Source organism: Vanellus vanellus (genome assembly GCF_965231255.1).
Source record: "Vanellus vanellus genome assembly, chromosome: 5".
NCBI classification, from domain to species: Eukaryota; Metazoa; Chordata; class Aves; order Charadriiformes; family Charadriidae; genus Vanellus; species Vanellus vanellus.
The window spans coordinates 70,377,612-70,392,842 of record NC_138910.1 but is presented as its reverse complement, the minus strand read 5'-3'; the positions used below and the strand labels follow the sequence as shown (position 1 = coordinate 70,392,842).

General features: G+C 46.8%; 2 protein-coding genes across 3 annotated transcripts in view; both read right to left on the bottom strand.

The window, feature by feature from the left end:
- The window catches only part of DMAP1 (DNA methyltransferase 1 associated protein 1), a 34,267-nt gene extending 20,038 nt beyond the window's left edge, over positions 1 to 14,229 (bottom strand). For both annotated transcript variants that reach the window (XM_082484402.1, XM_082484401.1), the window contains exons 1-8: positions 14,203 to 14,229; positions 13,662 to 13,818; positions 10,805 to 10,896; positions 9,993 to 10,188; positions 5,474 to 5,632; positions 4,147 to 4,314; positions 2,976 to 3,161; positions 10 to 81 (exon numbers count right to left, since the gene is read on the bottom strand). In XM_082484402.1, coding sequence (XP_082340528.1) covers positions 10 to 81; positions 2,976 to 3,161; positions 4,147 to 4,314; positions 5,474 to 5,632; positions 9,993 to 10,188; positions 10,805 to 10,896; positions 13,662 to 13,763 — 975 coding nt within the window. In that variant the 5' untranslated portion in view covers positions 13,764 to 13,818; positions 14,203 to 14,229. The remainder of the gene's footprint in view (positions 1 to 9; positions 82 to 2,975; positions 3,162 to 4,146; positions 4,315 to 5,473; positions 5,633 to 9,992; positions 10,189 to 10,804; positions 10,897 to 13,661; positions 13,819 to 14,202) is intronic.
- RPS8 (ribosomal protein S8) overlaps positions 1 to 15,231 on the bottom strand; it is a 530,873-nt gene that overhangs the window by 463,876 nt on the left and 51,766 nt on the right. The gene's annotated exons all lie outside the window — the stretch shown is intronic.

The window sequence follows — 15,231 nt, the reverse complement described above, 5'->3', positions numbered from 1 at the left end:
ACAGCCTACCCTCTGGCTTCGCAGCGTGACACCTGCAGATTTGAAGTCAGGAAACTTGATGCCAGCAGTCTCAGGAACAGCCTGAAAGAGATCGAAACAGGATGTGTTGATGGAGGAAACACAAGAAACACAAAGTTTCATATAGAGACTGTCTGAAGGGGAAACACTGTTTCCTATGACAGAGAACCACCTGCCACAGCCACACGTCAGAGCTGAGACAAGAGGAAAATCCCAAGCAATAGGATTCAGTGGGAAAATCCCAAGCGATTCACTGAGAAAAATACTCCAGGCTCAAGGTATCTTTGGAGAGCTCAAGCATTTTTGCTTGGTTGGTTTAAATGCACTGCTCTACAGAGAGCCTTACACCCATCCATACAAGCATAAACCCCAACCCTAAATACTACTCCTTACACTGCCGTATGCTTATTTGCACAGTATCGTCTTATTTAACTTAGGCCCATTTCGCTGATCAAAACAGCTCAAGACTTCCATAAATCTTAGCTTTTGACCACAAATCCTCTAAGGAATGAGAAAAGAAACCTCTGATCTGTACAGACATGGGCCCACTGATGAGGATGTAAGGACTGCACACCTCCAGGGAGGCCTGTTTATACAGGTTTTGCCATTTGTCCACTCGTTGGATTGTTTTCTTACTTCACATTTTAAGCATAGCACTGAAAGGCAACAAATTTCTAATGCTACTGCTGCTAGACAGTAAAGTGTCTAGCTGCACTTCAACAAAATGGAAAAAAAAATAAATGCCATTTCTTAAAAATCTGTGCTGCTGAGCAAAGCACAAGGTAAGCAAACTTTTAAATTATTAAACCAGGCTATCTGCAGACCCCTGTGCACTGAATGGTGTGGGGTCCCCTGAATGGATCACCGATACTCATGATTCAGTCTAAGAATAGCCACAATCTCTACAAAACGTATGCTCAATCACGCTTTTCCAAAAGGAAGTCACCTCAAATCTCCCAAGTTTTTTTGGAGACAGCATTCACCTTGCTGCTCCCACATTTCTCTGCCGAGAGGCTCTGAAGCTTGCTTTTTGGTCATTCCAGACAGGGCTGAGACAACCAGGGCCGCCCCAAGATCATAAGAGATGGTGAAGGACAATGACTCAATTCCTCAAGTTCCCTGCCAATGACTCTCATGTCTCTACCAGCTATCTCTGTATCATGGTCTTGAGGTTGCACCTTGCAAACCGCTCTGCATGGCCAGGCATTAAGATTTTTTCAGTTATCTGTGGTCAGTCCAATAAACAAAGGCCCCAGAAAGATATTTCTAAACATCGCCATGGTGGAAAAAGTATTCTTTAACTGCCAACAGGGCTCATGAACTTGTAGGGATCACTTTGTTCTTGGGTAGAATACAGGCTCCTGGCTTGGATTATTAGAGACAAAGAAGGCTGCAATCAAGAACCAATCCTCTCTGCTTCCTTTGGATGAAGGCTGGCTTTCAGACTCCCCAAACTCTGCCCCCCAGCCTGTTGCTGAACACCCTGACACAAGCAGTGAGGGGAAATCAGCATCATTGGCTTAGCCAAGACAACTCTGACTGCACTCAGTGCATAAGCAATTAAATGGGTTCTTTTGCCTTGCGTGCCTGTACATGCTGTAAACGCTTCAACCTCAATTGACTCTTTGGTAAATGATTTTCCTTTGTTGAAATGATGCTGATGCAGCTCCCGATTCAAATTCTTAGTTAAAATGCAATTTTTTTCTTAACATTTCCCAGCTATAGTTGGTAATTGACTCCTAATGGACTCTGTCATGGTTGAAATGATACTAGTGCAACAACAGAAACTGCTTCACTGTCCACACTGGCATGCCTATGCACTATATGCCTGCAGACAGGCACCAGCCAACAGGCAATATTTAGGGCTGGACTCCCTCACCTTGGCATTCTCAGGATCTTTGCAGCCTCATTCTCCATCACCACCCTTTCTCCATTAATGATGAGCTGCTTTCTTTCGAGGGAGATATGACAGTCACAGTTGAGCTTTACCAGATCAACCCTCAAGGGAATTCAATGCACAGGGTGGCCAGTGATATTCTATTAATTACACAGAGGGGCAAGGGGCGAACCAAAACAATGTTTTAAGGAAGTGGTGGCCATTAGGCACACTTCATCAAGCAATAACTGTCTAGCATTCACTGCTTCTCTCCCCTCCCTGCACAGACCCTTTCGGAGGACAATGACACATGTGCTCTCTGTTCACAAGGCGGAGGGACAGGAATTCCCAGGGACTCACTGGAAACATCTGAGATTTTGCAACAGCCCTTTCCTACTGGAGGTATTGAATTTAGTTCAGTCCATGCTGTCCTCTTTTCAGAAAGGGAAACTGAGGTAACATCAAATGTGAATTGAAACCTGTGTTCTGGGCTCCGTAGACTTTAGCTTGGCTCAGGGAGAAATGAGAAGCAATAGCTCCCAGAATATAAGACTCATCCAGCAGGACTGCTCTGATCACAGCTGAGGATCAGGAGAGGGTCATGTACTGAGGTTGGGGAGATGCTGCTGAGACCCAGCATTAGGAAGGGAAAGGGAAACCTGGACTAGAAAAAGAAGGCAGGTGAAAGACAACAGGTTTGTGGGATAATCCTGCACAGCAATACCAGAATACGTTTGGGAGAAGTAGGGAGACAGTTGCTTCTCCATGCCATGAGGCGTGAATGGCTGGCATCATTTCATCCTATTTCTCAGGGAGGAATAGGGAAACAGGACTTAAACCAGCATTTTTCAAATGGAGACAGACAGAGAGCACACCAGAGGACTCTGACAGTGGCTGCCCTAGACCAATATGCCTTCTAAAAGACATAACCGAAAAAGCACCTGCCAGAAGGCAGCCAGCAGCTACTCCCTGAAAAAGAGAGGGCCTGATCCCAGTAGGACTGTTGAAGGAAAAACATTACCAGCCAGAGCATGAGCAGGGGGAAGGAAAAAAAAAAAAAAAAAAAAAAAAAAGAGTTTACAGGCTTCTCTGTCTCCTTCTTCTGTGGCAGTTTCTTCTTGGGAGCCTTGCGCTCAGCACGTCTCTGCTCAGTGGTGGTGTCAGCAGCTGTGATGAGCTTCTGCAGGTCTTGGGTTCTCTTTTCTCTCTCTTTCTTCCTGGTTTCGATTTTGCGGAGCTCCTGGATGAGGTATTCTTCTTCTGCCACCTGCAGACCAGAGCACGTAAAGGCAATCAGAGCAGCAGAGGAGGCCTAGCAAGGCAAGGGGGACATCTACCGATAACATCTCTGCTCTTGGCCGGCCTGGGAATAACTTTAAGCTCCCCTGCCTAGTATCTTGGATTTGCAGATCACATTATGCTCCATAGCCTTACCCTATATCCATGACAATGCCAGTCTACAAACTGGCAAGTACTGTATCACAACCTCCGTGATGCACTCTTCAGCAGCATCCATAAATTATTAATCTCACCTCCACACAGATACCGAGAGCATAGACAGAAGGGTAAAAAGGCCCAAATATACTGTAGTTGCTAATGCAGTGTTGTGAAAAGCTGGCTTCCCTCCCCAGACATAGCATGTAGAATCTAGAGTAGCTATGCTTTTTATCAGCACACCTGTCAATGTGGGAAGGACAAGCAGACTCATTACACGTATAAACTTGTCATAGAGGGAACTGCTAACAAAAAGGATGCTCTCTCCCAGCCTTTGGAGGGGACACAGTTCCTTAACCTCTAAACCCTGGGACCGTTACACAGCTTCAACAAAGAGGAGAACTAAACATGCAGCTTTACAGTCTTTGATATTTTCTGGCAAGATTTTTACCTCAAAAGAAATAATTCTCTCCCTGTGTGACTCAGGGACTCATAAGGACACTGGTCTGAGAATTTGTTTCTTTTCAGAAGACTAGTACAGTAAGTGTCCAGAGAAGGTGTTGGCAGTTACCAGAGATCATGTTGGCAGTTACCAGGGCTCACCTAGCCATCTCTCCTGCATAGTCAAATTTCTCAGTTATTGTCCTTTTGTATCCCTTAAAATAACATGAACTCAACAACAAAAGCAGTACTTAGGTGTTGCTCTTTTCTTGTCCAGTCTCTCTTTCCCTTTCCCACCCTCTGGCCTATTTCATCTACCTACTGATTCAACTTATCATTAATCTTTTGGATGAGTGATGCTCTCTTCCCCAAGTTACCTGCTCTGGTGTCCTATTGTACAGCCTTTCCAGTTGTTCCTTCCTTCGCCTCTCATGGCCAGCATCGAAGACTGGGATTTTCAGGTCTGTGCCCGGAGCTGCACGAATATTAGCCAGCTTGGCACAGATGTGATAATATCGTTCCTTCAGGTCCTCCACTGATCTTTTCTATGGAAGACATCACAGGAGCACAACATTATGGAAGAACCAAACAAAACCTTGTGCAGTAGCCAGCTAAGGACCACTGGCTGAAGGATGGCGGTGTATAAGACACTGCCTGGGAGGAAGATCAGCAGGGAGCCTTGCCACTCCCAGTGGAACAACAGGGGAGGGGGCATTTCTCAGTGAACTGTGTGAATTAACTGTCATGGGTTCACAGCTACTGCTTTAAAAACACCCATCAGAGGGTCCAACAATACAGCCGAGGGTTAGAGAAAACACAGCAGTGAAGCACTCCCAGATAAAAGGATGCAAGGATAGCTATCTCAGAGAGGAGAAAACCTGCGAACAGGAAATTGTGACAAACACACAGGAGGCCTCCTCTGAGCTGCTCCAGCCAATGGCCATTCAAGCCATAACCAAGAAGGTATCAGCTGCAACAATTCATTGCCCATCATTACATGGAGCCTGAGCTGTCTTCCCTTACTCCAAGCATGAAAGGTGTTTGGGTAGCCCAGCTGAGCAAACTCTTCTTATACCACTTTGCTACAGGCTCTTCACGTGAGCATTTCAGAGGGCAACAAAAACCTCCAGCATTTGGAGCTATTCTTTAAGAGTCACATCATTCCCTCATGCCACCAGGAGGCATGGAACCAGCAGCTACAGGAGATTTATGATCATGACACCAGGGTTGCATCTTCAGACCACTGACGGTCCCTGCTTCACAGCAGAGATGACAGAAACCTGCACCAGGTCAGACCACAAGTCAGGAGCTGCACTAGGGAAAAATCCCAATCCCCAGGGATCATTAGCAGATCCTTCTCCCGGGGCCTACACTGGAATCCAGGACACCTATCTTGGTCAGCTAAACAAACTCCCCAGCTGCCTTGTCTTCAAGGAACAATGAGTTGTTCTCCTGACAGGGGCAAGCCTTCTAACTTTCTAATAAAACACAACAGGGAATGAGCACAAGTCACAGTGGATTTAATTAGAAACAAAGCAAGCAGCAATGCCCTGTGCTGGAAATTCAATATTCCTTGCTGCCAATAATTCATTATTTTCCCCTAATTAAGTTGATATAAAGGGTAATTTGGTCTTTGCAGTGCAACAAGCCCTGCACGTGCCGCTGCAGCAGGTTGCTAGCAGCACCTTGGCCCCCAGGACTCACCTTGAACTGCTGGTGATCATAGCGGTCATGAATCACCACAAAGCGCAGATCAAAACGCCGAGCCAGGTCAAAGAGGTGGTCTGTCTCAGCTTTGGTCCACGCATCATCATGGAGATACATCTGGTACTCCTGCTCCGAGTAGACAGGTACCTGCACTGTCTATGCAGAGAAAAGAAAAACATGGTAGCTCTCTTGCAGTACTGCCCTTCTCGCTGCCAGCTGGTAAGGGCTGAGATACTTGAGCCAAGAACAAAAGTGGTGCACTGACAGCAGGGGGCTGCCAGGACCTTGAGCACGGGTCCTGGTAGGAAATGTGATGAGCAGGCAGAGGACTTGATAAGGAGCAATGTGTGATCTCAGGGCCACAAACATAATGTTCTGAGAAGCCTACCAAGAAATACTGCTTGGGAAGCTGAAACCTATTTCAGGTGGCTGACACAGGCAGAGGTCAGCAACCCACATCCTGACAATAGGTTTCAAAATTATCAGGCTAACATGACAGTGAAACCAAGGTTCAGCCAGCCTCCCTGCATTCCTCCCATATAGCAGCACCAATACCTTGACATAAAGTGCTCTGACAGTCGACTCGGGTTGGGACACGCTGACTTGTACACGAAGAACGGGAAAGGCAAGGAGCAGTGGTTCCTAGCCTTTAGCACACCTTCTGCTTTGATACACAACTCACTTCTTTCATGTTTGGTGCAGACAGTGCCATGAAGATCTGAAAGGCTGGATGCTGTACAACTGAGGGCCATAAACTTGGCAAACAACTTTGTCCCTCCCTTCCTCATCCACCCTTTCTCCAACAAGGCCACAGGGCCAAACGACAATCCAACTCTCAGTGTCCCAGGTGCCTAAAAGGCAAAACCCACACCACTGTCCCCAGCCTGGAACTGCTCTGCAAGGGCTCTATCCAGAATATGTGTCACATGAGTACTAAAGGAACAGTAAAAATACTTACTGTATTAGGGGAAGTCCTAGCACATGGTAAATCAACAGCACAAACAAGCCTGTGCTTTCCTCCCTTACCCCCTCCCACCACTCCTGCACTGGAACTTTGCTCAGCCTGAGGAGGTACTGGGTCCTGTCTCCACAAGAAAACATTGTATGCACGTGAGCAGCAAACATGCTTCAACACCTCTACACCCTCCTGAGTCCTATGCCAGAAAAGTCATCCTCACGAACTCCATACAGCTCAGATGAGCATTTCTGAGCCTCCAAATAACAAGCTCTTTAGGTCTACTGACCTTCTTCCATCACAGACACTTAACAGTGAAGCATATCTCTTGGGGAGGCACTGCACCTCAACCTTCAATTACCACTTCCACCAGAAGAAAAGCCATCCTACTAGACACTGTAAGGATGTCCTACGTATTTCGCGAAATATATATATATATATTCTAAAGTAGCACATGTACACGAAAAGAGCCAGCAGGGCCCTCTGCAGTGGAAGGCAGCAGATGCCCGATCAGAGAAGGGAATGGGACAAGAGCAAAGAGCAGTCCCCAAAACACTTCCTTAGCCCCAGTCATGGGTGCTGAGGTGAGAACTGCTGAGAAGTGAGAAGGTGGGAACTCATTGGATGGAAAGCTTGAGCCAGCCACAGCATGACTATAAGTTCAAATGCAACATAGCCATGAAAATGCAAATATGACCCCCGAGAGGGATTTCCAGCAGAAACTGGCAGAGTTTCAGTTGCACAACAAGACCTTGGCAGGAATACCAACTATAACTCTACTGACCCCTGTTCAGGAAAGATGAACTGAAATGGGAACAAGTACAGAGAAGAGCAACAAGGATGAGTAATGGGGTGGGGAGCTTGTCTTCCCACAGCAGATTGGAAGAGAAAGGAGCCTAGCACAGTAAGTCTGAAAGGGAATCAGACAGCAGGCTTCGAGTATGCTAGATGGAATGAAAGGAATACCCACAGGAAGAAAAGAACAACTGAAATAAGGACAAAGAAATTGGCTTGCAAAGAAATGCCAATTTAACATGGAAAATTTAACCTGGAAATGAGAAATGGGGCAGAGGCAGCCTGGAACTGCTTCCCAAGGAAGGACGGGGGCAGGAAAACCCAAGTGCTTTTCAAAAGGAACTTTACCAGTTTGAGAGACTGGATGGTGCAGGACCCGAAAGACCCAAGAAGAGGATTCAACGGCCCGGAAAAAACCCTCTCAGTCCTACATTTCACACTATAAACTCACACAATGATGGCCATTAAATTAGCTGAAACTGCTCAGGCAAGATCTTGGAGCCATGCGACAGTTCTGTGAAAACATCAGCACAATGACTAGTAGCGGCGAAAAGACAAACTGAACAGTAAAAATTATCAGGGAAATAAAGAGAAACACAGCCAATGTACAAACACGCTATGCTTCCCTGAGTGCAACACTCGCTCCTAGTCCATTTCAAAATAAATTATATTTGAGAACAACAAGAGTGAGACAGGGCACAGAAGGGCAGATGTATGTCAAATTATGGAATACACAGTACACAGCAAGGACAATTTACTACATCACGTAACACAAGATCTCATAGGCACCAAATGAAACCCCGAGGCAGCTGTTTAAAATTAACAGAAGAAAGCACCTTGGCACACCATACAAAACTAACCTGAAGAACTCATTACCATGGGATATTCACAGAGCAGTTTTCTGCCCTGAATGTACCTAGCAAGAATTATTAAACACAAATTCCAAGTTAAGAAATCCTTAAGCCAAAGACCACCAGAAGCTAGGAAAAAATGCTCTATATTTGCCCCATTCTCATGCTCTTTCTCTAAACTTTTACTAATGGTAGCCAGAAACAGAATATCAGCTGAGAGAGGCTTTTGCTCTGACACTAGCGAAGTTGCTTTTATATTCCTATTTCACAGCCTGGATCAAGACCCAGTGTACACTGTGAAACATAAGTTTACATTTTGGATCTCACAATGAAAAGGAGGGATCTGTTTCAGAGACTGGAAGCACGCAGAAAAAGCAAAGCAACTAAGCAGTGACGCAGGAGCCGGGTTAAAGAGCATGAGCAACCAAGAGGACACACTACATAGGAAAATGGGCTTATGTCAAGGGGAGCAAGAGATTCAGGCAGAGGTATCAAGTACATGAAAAGGAGCCCACAGAAGAGTCTGGAAAAGTAAATAAAATTCCTCTGACATGGCAAATATCTGCAAAACTCCTCATCAGTGCCTTCTATCTTCTCACATAGATCCACAAGGGTAACAACTTGCTCATAATGTTATGTAGTTGTGCATGTGCAGATGGCAGAGGTCTGTACCACTAATCTAAAGGTTGCAGCCTTGCTGAAGGCTCCTCTGTCTGTCAATTCACGGGACATGATAAAGTTAAGGAAACTAGAATCGTATAATTACAACACCCATGTGTGGCTCCCTCTGATAAACTCAGTTGAACTCAGCCAAAAACTGTTACAGCAGTAGAGTCTTAGAGACAATTACACTCCCAAAGTTTCACTCAGACAGCTAGGTAGGTGCCTTGACTAAGTGAGCCACACTTCAGACTTCCACCCTAGACATCAGAGAAGAGATACCACAGGAGGCTCTTACCAATGTCCCAGCAAGAGGAAAAGCATCAGTCAGAGCTTGAGCCTTCTAACATATAAGGTCAACCAACCACTTAACTCTGCAGGAAGCCAGGCTTTGTTAGAGCTGATGCTCTGTGGGTTACAAACTTAAAATGTTGTATACAGTTATACGCAAGCAGAGCTTTTGTGGAATCATGTTAGCCCACACTTTTTTTTCCGCTTCATGAAGGGGGTTAAATTACATTATGGAGGCACCCTAACTCTGCTCCTTCCTAACTTTGAAGGTCCTGACTTTGAAGTATAAATCTTGATGTAGTTTTCTTTGTGCATACACATGAAAGCCCCAGCCACTCAAAGCAGATACATCTGGGACAAAAGACAGCAGGAGATTACAACAACACATAGTGACAATTTAATATAAGACGCAAAGAACAGGGTACTGCACCACACTGAAACCACAAGAGCAATTGCAGAGGGAACGCAACGTAATTCAGCATCTGTGCTGGAATCTGGCCAAGAGGCCACAAGCCAGCTTTTTGGCCACAAAGTTCAGGCGATTTTTTTCATACCAGGCAAAATAACAAGACTTATGACTTTAAAGTCTCACTCAGAACAGAATATCTTTTACTACCTAGAGCCTGTAATCAGGAGAAGGATGTTGGTTAGGAACTGAATTAGATGGCAGAATGCCTCCTTTCCAAATCAATGACTGCACACCTGAAACACAGGGGGCTCTAGCAAGCTCTGACCACATACTGAGACCACTTAGCTTGAATGATTTGGAGACACATGTGGATGATCTGGAGTCTGTGATCACATGGCTGCAGGTCATGCTGCAATTTAAAATGCAATTGCCAAATCTAACTCAGCCTTCACTTGTTGAAAGAACCAACTTTCTATCTGGACATTCAAGAAGTTGACTGAAGGGTATTTTCCAGCTGCTATTTATATGCTTTTGTTTGAAAATGCTCTCACTTACTTTATTGAACCTGGCAAAAGGGTAGTCCTTCCCTTCCTCTGCTGCTCTCCTCCAGTGGTAGAACATCGCTCCATCTTTTCTCGCTGGGTTTGTGAAAGGCATCCATTTCCAAGGCCGGACTTTCTTGGACCCCAGTTTTGCTTTGACTGTTCGATAACCCTGAGTTGTATCACTTGGCAACAACGGAGGCGCATCCCTGTGGTAGAGAAAAGCACTGGCTGACAAGAAGCAAGAAGTAGCCCAGGACAAACCCAAAGAGATTTCAGACTCAGTGGGATCTGCCACCACAATGCTTAGTGTGGGAAACCCTGAATTTAAGCTTTATTCCAGGTTACGCACTTCTCATACTGCAATGCTTCCCGCATCAGAGGACAGAATATTCAGCATGGATGGGTTTGAACAGAACCATCTGGAAAGCAAACTATGAAAGAGACCCCTGGGGCAAGGGCACAATCCATAACAAGCTAAATACAGGCTGCAGCAGAAGTCTTTTTGCAGAAATAAAAACAGGTGCTGTTCCCAGTTGCGAATAAAGGAGAATTAAATACAGAAGGGTAAGAACACTGCCTTGTCTCCACTAGACTATTGTGCATGTACCTAATTCATCTCCTACACAGCACAAACCCCTCAAATTCAGAAGAGAGAAAACCGCCATGGCTCATGACTATAAGAGAAAAGGGCACAAGCATGGGCCAAGCACAAAGGGGAATCAATGCAGGAAGTAAGACTGCCCATGGTCTCAAGAGGATGCTGCCCTGCCACCAAAAGCCCAGGCCACCCCACAACCTGCACAGATGACCACAAACTCTTACTTTTTGTCAGAGTAGAGGAGTGCATAAACTTCTCGGTGCATTCCTTCTGGCCTCTTAAATGTCAATGTCTCTGAAGATTTCTTGGATTTTTTCTGAAACAAAAGAATTGCATTTTAGATTTAGAAGCAGCAATCCCTGAGGGAACACTGAACTACGTAACCTGTTGCCCTGTAATGGCTTTTACTTTTATCTGGGTTTAGGCACCTTGAATTTCTCCAAGAAAGTGCCTGTTCCTGGTGGAAGACACTGACAGACAAAACGTGCCCACTTTCAGTGATAGCACTCACCAGTACTCAGACACTTCTTGTTGCTGATAACACACACTTCAATTCCAAGTTGAACATCTGGCTGTAGTTTTCAGGGGCTGGTGCCTAAGCCTTTTTTTACCAGGTAAGCACTGTCATCACATGAAGGTATCAATGCATTTAATTAAGTGATTCTCTACCTTTTAAAGCAGATAATAAGAAATGTCTTCCCTCTCTTAGTTTTTGCCACTTTGTTCTGCAGAAACTTCAGGTTTTACCAGTTGCGATTACCCTTGCAGTAGCCCCAAAACAAAACTACTGATATCATCTACAAAAGTAAATCCCCATTCCTGCCTCTGCTCTCACATTTATACAGCAAAGAATTTTTTCTTTTGTTTTGTTTTTTACATAGTTTCTTCAAAGTAGGAATTAAGTATAGACAACGCCATCTGGCCCTTAAAACCTTGTCAGAAGTTACGGTTTCTTAGACACAGTCCACCTCATATCACATATGCAAGTTTATAAAGTAATCAGCTTTGGATTCAGGTAAATACAGTAACAGCCACATTGACAAGGTACACTTTATTTAAGTGGGCCGAGTTTACTGAGTAGTTCAGACCATTTTGTCTAACTGTACCATCTTTATAGCTACTAGCCATGTCACTACTTTCAAGTACTTGTTTACCATATGGCTACCAACTTTTAAATTGATGTATTTTGCAGTAGTAAAACTAACACTATATCATAAATTGTATTAAATCCATGTAGTCACCCTTATCAAGCAAATTCAAAATCCCATTAAAAAAATAATAATCTATCAGCTTGGACTACAATTACTTTCCATAAAACTTCATGGCAGACATTCGTTATATTAGCACCTTTTCACTCCTAATCAAACACCTTTGTCCTAGCATGTCCATCACTCTACCCAGGAGTGAAGTAAAGCCGACCAAGGCAGTTACCCACGGGTCACACAGACCCTGTTTGAACACAGGCTTCTGGAATTCCCCCAAAGTTCCCAGATTTATTAAAAGTTAATATCAGCAGGGCAGAGATCAGCTCAGCAAGCTCTTTTAGGAGTTGAGAACAAATTACTTGGTCCTACCGATTTAAATGTTTTTATGCCTAGTAATTTTTATTTTAACATTCTCTGTCACTAATGGACTGGAAAGTACTTCACAGTTCTCTTGATATTTAAAGACATCAATCTGTTTCTTTTCTAATTGAGAACAGATCTATTTCCTGACCAAGTGCTGCACTGTTATTAGCAATTTTGCTCTCTCCATGTGATAATGGCTTACACCTTTGGCTTGATTTAGTTTCTGTACTTTGTAGAAGTTCAGAAGGTTTCACCCACAGCCGCAAGTGGCCTCCTGCACTCCTCCCAAACCTCTCACTGCACCTGCCCTTCCTCTCTTTCCATTAGAGTAAATTTGAGGAGAAACCCATCTTATTCTCTGCTCCAAAAGAGAGACAGACAACCACCAGTACTCCTCCAACTCTCTTTAGCTAACACACATCTAAATCAAAGAACTTGCAACTCTGAACACTCTGTGGCACAAGACTGTAGGCCAAATCCAGCCAACAAGTTGCTCATTGAACACACTATTCACCAACACAGCTGATAACTGGTGATTTTAACATTTCAGCCTTTAAATTACTGAAACTCATCAGTTTTCCATCACACCAATTGTACAATGTGTCCTATCCCCACCAAGGCAGTCATGAAACCATTGTGCTTCTCTTCAAAGACAAACATTTCATTAGAGGCAAAGGCACTCAGTAAGTACTTTCAAGGATGGGGTGGTTGTGTATGTTTGGGTTTGGTTAGTTGGTTTGGTTTTTTTTCAGACAAATACACAGGCTTTACTTCAGATCAGATCATCTTTGTACCAAAGAGCTCCTAGGGATATTATCTCCCCCAGATGATTTCCAAGCACCTCCACATCTCGTAACTACTTGTGAATTGACCTTCCCAACACCTTGCAAAGCATGGGACAGTCAAGACCTTGCCCTAATTTAAAATACAGACGGAAACAACATAGCATAGCATATTACCATGCAGAACACAGCACATGACAGCATATGTCCTTAACAGAGCCCACATTCCCACAGGCAACACACCAAAGCTCTCCTAAACCCCAACCACACACCTTCCCTGCACAGGGACTGCTCCCATGGTTTAACGACATTTACTGTTCAATTAAGTCAGGCAACACTTCCTTCTTCTAAAACAGAACTGTGTTATATTATTTCCATCTGCTTGGGGGCTAGATGGCAAACACACTTCACACTTACTCCACAAAATAGGAATTTTAGAGACAGCTGAAAGTGTCCTGGGGCCAGGCCCAGCTCACCAGGACACCACTTACACAGCTCCAGATTAAATACCGCCCCAAATGCCACACAGTACAGTTAACTAAGAAGACAGGAACCCAGGTGTGGGGCCCTCCAAGCATTTCCACACACTCCTAGGAAGCCCCAAATTAAACAGACTATGGTAGGAACATGGTTTATTCCATCTTTTCTCCAATATTCACCCCAGGCACCACATGCAAAGTCAGCCAGTGCCTAGAAAACAAGCAGCAGCCCCTTAGGGTGTTGCAGTTCACCTTATCCGAGTTGATGATATCCTTTTTGTTGATGGTGCCTGTGTTCTCTGACTCCACACCGCCCAGCTCCAGGATGTCCCGCACATCTGCACCCGTCGCCATCTCTCCGCCTGCCCGCTGCCCTTCTCTGCCGCCGTCCTGTCCGTCCTCTCCAGCTCTGGGGTGAGAGGGGGGGTGGAAACAAGGGGGCCGGCGTTAACATGTACCTCCCGCGGGGGCTATCCCATACACACACAAACAGGCATAAGTATGTACATATATACATGTATATCTACAAACATACGCGCATATATATATATACACGCACACACGTATATCTACCTACATATACACACAGACCCCTCAGCCGCCTCCCCATCCTCCCCAGGCCCAACAACGGGGCCTTGTACCCCGCCGGTCCCAAGGGCCACGCACGCCGAGCCCGCGGCCGGGAGCCCCGCGGCGGGGTTCCGGGAAGCCCGTGGGAGAACAGGCGGGACGAGGTGCTGTCCTAGGGACACAACAGCCCCAAACCGAGCCGGTCCCGCGCTCTCTCACCCACCCGCGCCGGCTCCACGGCCACCAGGACGGTGCGACCACCACAGCGGCCCGGGCAGAGCCACTTCCGCTCCCGCCGAGAGGCGCCCGGAAGTGCCCGGAGCCCTTTGGGGGACGCACCGCGGGGGGGAAAGGGGGAGGGGAAGGTGGCGGGTTCGCGCCCCGCTCCCGACGGATCGCGGTGGCCCCGGGACCGCTACTGCCGGTGCTGCCTCCCCCGCCGCAGCACCCAGGACCCACTTGGGGTCGACGTACGTCCTTCGCCGCTGCGGGTGGAGGGCCCGCTGCATGCGGGACTCGCTTCCGCGCCAGGAGGTGGCAGCACAGCCGTACTCTGCCTGGGCCCAGCGGATGTCACCGAGGCCGGCCTGGGGCCAACCCTCCACCTCAGCCCGGCCCGTGGCCGGGAGTCGCCCCGTGCGAGAGAGCAGAGGGCTGCGGGGCCTTCCAGGGTGCTCCCAGCCTCGTCTCCAGGTTGCCCGAAGCGACAAGCCGGGGATGCCCATTCCCCCAGCTCACTGGGCTGTGCCTTGGCTGGGGACATACCGGGGCTGTGGGGCAGGGCAGAGGCAGGGCACTGCCACCCCACCACCCGCCCAGCACAGTGTCTGGCTCTCCCGAGGGTCTTGGGGCTGACCCCAGTTCTCCGCAGGGCTTGTAAGGAGTTTTCCTGACTCCTCGCTCGCCGGCGCCTGTCGCTGCTAGCCATGCCAGCCTCGCCAGCAGCGAGCCAGCCGTGCCAGGTGGCTGCCTGCCAGGCGGGCACTGCAACGCCTGGCGCGTTCGGGCTGCCCGTTCCGGCTTTGTTTTACACAGCGTGTAGAAGGCTTCTTGGCTTGCTTGGCAAGGAAACCTTCCCGAAGTGCTCCAGCGCTTACCTGAGGCCGCGGGGCAGCCAGGAGTGAAAGTTTTATTTATAGGACTGTCCCGTTTCCTCTTGCCTGTGGGAGGAAAGAGAGGGGGAAATGGGGAAGAGGGAGTAAACGGCAGTGTGGGGCCAGGAGGGTCTTCAAGAAATCACCTTCCCACTGTA